We start from the raw sequence: 3,610 nt of genomic DNA, 5'->3' as shown, positions 1-3,610 counted from the left end.
TCTGTGGACTCTAGGAACCACAAGTAAACCTGCACTCTGAGAGCGAAGTGCTCTGTTAGGATGATAAGGCTCTATGAGGTCTTTAAGATACAATGGAGCCTTGTCATTAAGGGCTTTGTATGTTAGGAGAAGGATTTTAAATTCTATTCTATTTCTTATATGTTATTAAACTATGTTATCTTATATGTTATTAAACAGGCTATGAAAAACTCTTCTGACTTAGTGGAGCGCCACCTCCTTTCCATTTTTCGTGATGCCAGCTTTAGGGAGCGGAGCTGCGAGCTGTACCATGGGGCTAGCCTCCTCTGTTAGGTGGCCTCCTTCCACTGTGTTGGCAAACGGCACTGAAGTAGAGGAATTATTTCCTTAAACTTGGTAACAGCATTGCCAGATGGACATCTGCTGTAGTGGAATTGTTTCCCACATAGAGTATAATCCATTAATGGAAATTCAAAAGTTATTAGAAAATGGTCAGACAGAAGAGGGTTATGGGGAAAAACTATTAAGTGTTCAGTTTCGATGCCATATGTCAGAACAAGATCAAGAGTGTGATTAAAACAGTGAGTGGGTTTATTTACAGTTTGAGAAAAGCCAACTGAGTCTAATAATGAACAGAATGCATTGTTGAGGCTGTCATTGTCAGCATCTACATGAATATTAAAGTCGCCTACTATGATTATTTTATCTGTACTAAGCACTAAATCAGACAGAAAGTCTGAGAATTCACTTAAAAACTCTGAATAAGGAGTTTTTAAGTGAATTAATGATCTTAGTAATGATCTTTAATTTAATCTTTAATATATTACAATAATTAACTGTAATTTTAGTTATTTGTTTTCATAGTTTTTTTAAATTACTCAAATTATTAACCAGTTAAAATGAAACTATGTAAAACTCTATCTTTATTACAATGACAAACTTCAGACTTGATGCTTGCTTGCTTTGAAAATGGAGGTGGTGATGTGAATGTGTGTCTCTGGTCAACAGGCTAAATGAAAAAAAATCTAACAATATAGTCCTTTAGCACAAGCAGTCCAGATTTCAAATCCATAGCATGGAGCATGGACTTCAGCACTATAAATGTTAAAATATGCGCTTAGGACTGGAAGAGGTGGTTACATATTGTAAAACATCTGCAGTGGATCAAAAGTGAAGCTAAACGCAGAACGGAAATTCATATCTGGAGGTCGTGACATTCATTCATAGTTTCCATTCTTTCCATGCCTTTGCTTGGTCTTCTGTACTCTGAGCACAGTTTTGGCCACAAGCTGATCCAGATCCTAATGTAGATTCCAGACCATAGAAGGACACAACTAATTGGACAAGAAGAACGTATATAAGCTTACAATAAGTGATTCTTCTCTGCACTCACTCATCATTTTTTATCTTGCCTGAAGACATAGATGAGTGCCAGCCAGGCAGGTGCCATCATAATGCTGTGTGTTACAACACCCAGGGATCATTTACCTGCCAGTGCAGGCCGGGTTATTATGGTGATGGCTTCTACTGCTCTCCAGGTAAGTCTTTTGAAAGGACATCACTTTACAACAAACCCAGCATCTTACTTAGGCAATGCATTGTTGAGTCTGGTGACATTCTCTCTTTGTTACTACAAGTTTAGTTTGGGCATCTGTTGTGAGAGTTCAGACAGTTTGGTAATAGTTTTCTTTGATGTAGTAGCAGGCTTGGTAATAGAAAAATGGAAAACTTATCATATTCACTCACAGCATTGTCAATTTCATTTGGAAATGCTCACCAGCGTATATTGGTGCCAGCTGTTTTTCATCTTCCTTTGAAAAGCAAAAGGAATTCGTCATAACCTGGGAAGGATGTGGGGGTTTTTGTGTGGCTAAATCTAAAATAGAAGACAAAAGGAAATATAAATGAGCTTATGAACAGGTTTGTGCAGCTGACTCACAGCATTGTGTTCAGCTCGGAGCTTATTTTTTCATTTTTATCTTCAGAGAGGACAAAAACACAATGTGAAAACCAGAGAGACAGTCTCCTGGGTGTGACAGAGCATGGTCCACGGGGCCCTCGGCCTCCCATTGGACAATACATCCCTACGTGTGATGAGAATGGAGCCTATGAGCCCATGCAGTGCCACAGCAGCACAGGACACTGCTGGTGCGTGGACCGTAATGGACAGGAGATCCCTGGGACTCGCTCTGGGCCTGGCAGCAGACCACTGTGTCAGTAAATCACACATACAGCACTTAACAACAGAGAACACAGTGGGAGTGCATAAAGGAATATGCTATGAAAGTATGACCAGTGAGCAACCACAAAAAGAAATCAGTAAATTTTGAGAAAGATTGGAGGAAGTTTTTGTTCGCCTGAAATCTTTGTTGTTGCTCAGCTGATTTGAGGTTGGTTTCCCCTCTGCAAGTCCTCTGATTTTTCACTGTTTGTCTGCAATAGGTATTGATCATAATGGTGTGCCACCACCTGTCGGACCAACCACTCGACCCGGTGTCCACCCCCTGCCTCCAGGAACGCACCTGTTGTTTTCCCAGAGCGGCAGGATAGAGCACATCCCGCTGGAGGGTTATGATATGATCAAGGACAGTGCCAAGGCTGTCCTCCATCTCCCTGTAAATGTCTCTTAATATACCTGACTTTTAGAGTGGAAGTTCTGCAGGCACTGGTTTTGTGTGATCTGTCTGTGTGTTTTGTTATGGTTATAGAATTTTGTGGTTATTGAACCACTTGCCAGGAAATTTTAAGTGACATTGTTTAACATGTACACAATCCTTATTTCCTCTTTTGGAATGTAGCTTTAAATTCAAGATAGCAATTCTTAAGTTCAGCTCAAGCATAAGGTCAAGTCAGGACTTTTGATAGGTATGATCATTCAGAATATACCAGAGAAACCACTCAAAAGAAAAAGCTATAGAATATTTGAATTTCTCCTTTGAATATACAACATCAGCTCAGCCTCTTACGCCAGTCTGTTCCCTTAATGGTACTAATGCTTATGTACATTCCCCTTCTGCTTCATGCAAAAGACTTGCGCTTTATTGGAGGCACATGGTCACGTTCACACTAATTACTAACATCAGTCCGACATCTTTCAGTCTGCATTTCTTTTTACTGTGATTTCCAAACCACCTGGACTGAAGTCTGGTTGAGCTGTTCTCGCTGAGGGCGTGGCTCTGTTTGTTTGAATTTACAGTATGTCTAGACGCTTATGTCAAAAAACACATCTGCTGCATATTCTATCTCTGACCACTCTTGTTTGAACAAAGCACACTTCAAAGATTGCTGGTTGTTGACCCCTCCCCAGGAGAAGGTAGTCATTGGAGTGGCCTATGACTGTCTGGAGAAAATGGTCTACTGGACAGAAATCACATCTCCTTCAATCAGCAAGGCCAACATCCAGGGAGGAGCGCCTGTTGCAGTAATTAGATCAGGTAGCGTTACTGTTCACTTTTAACCTTCACTCTTCTGGTTTTCCTTAATTTTCAATCATGTATTAAATATCAGACTGATTACAGAAAACAAACACGGTGAAGAGCAAAATGTAACCTCTCCACAGATTTGGAAAGCCCAGAGGGCATCGCCATTGACCACTTGGGACGAACTATGTTCTGGACAGACTCTGTGAAGG

The 3,610-nt window shown here is 40.6% G+C and overlaps 1 protein-coding gene across 1 annotated transcript in view; it reads left to right on the top strand.

Annotated features, from left to right (window-relative positions):
- Window positions 1–3,610, top strand: part of nid1a (nidogen 1a) — a 15,138-nt gene that overhangs the window by 7,962 nt on the left and 3,566 nt on the right. Inside the window, 5 exon segments of the mRNA XM_020600995.1 lie at window positions 1,398–1,517; window positions 1,965–2,192; window positions 2,422–2,594; window positions 3,287–3,413; window positions 3,539–3,610. The exon segment at window positions 3,539–3,610 is cut by the window's right edge and continues 14 nt beyond it. Of these exon segments, the coding sequence (XP_020456651.1) occupies window positions 1,398–1,517; window positions 1,965–2,192; window positions 2,422–2,594; window positions 3,287–3,413; window positions 3,539–3,610 (720 nt within the window).

The sequence above is a fragment of the Monopterus albus genome, unplaced genomic scaffold (assembly GCF_001952655.1).
Source record: "Monopterus albus unplaced genomic scaffold, M_albus_1.0 scaffold3.1, whole genome shotgun sequence".
In the NCBI taxonomy this organism is placed as follows: Eukaryota; Metazoa; Chordata; class Actinopteri; order Synbranchiformes; family Synbranchidae; genus Monopterus; species Monopterus albus.
This window is presented reverse-complemented; position numbering and strand designations above follow the sequence as displayed.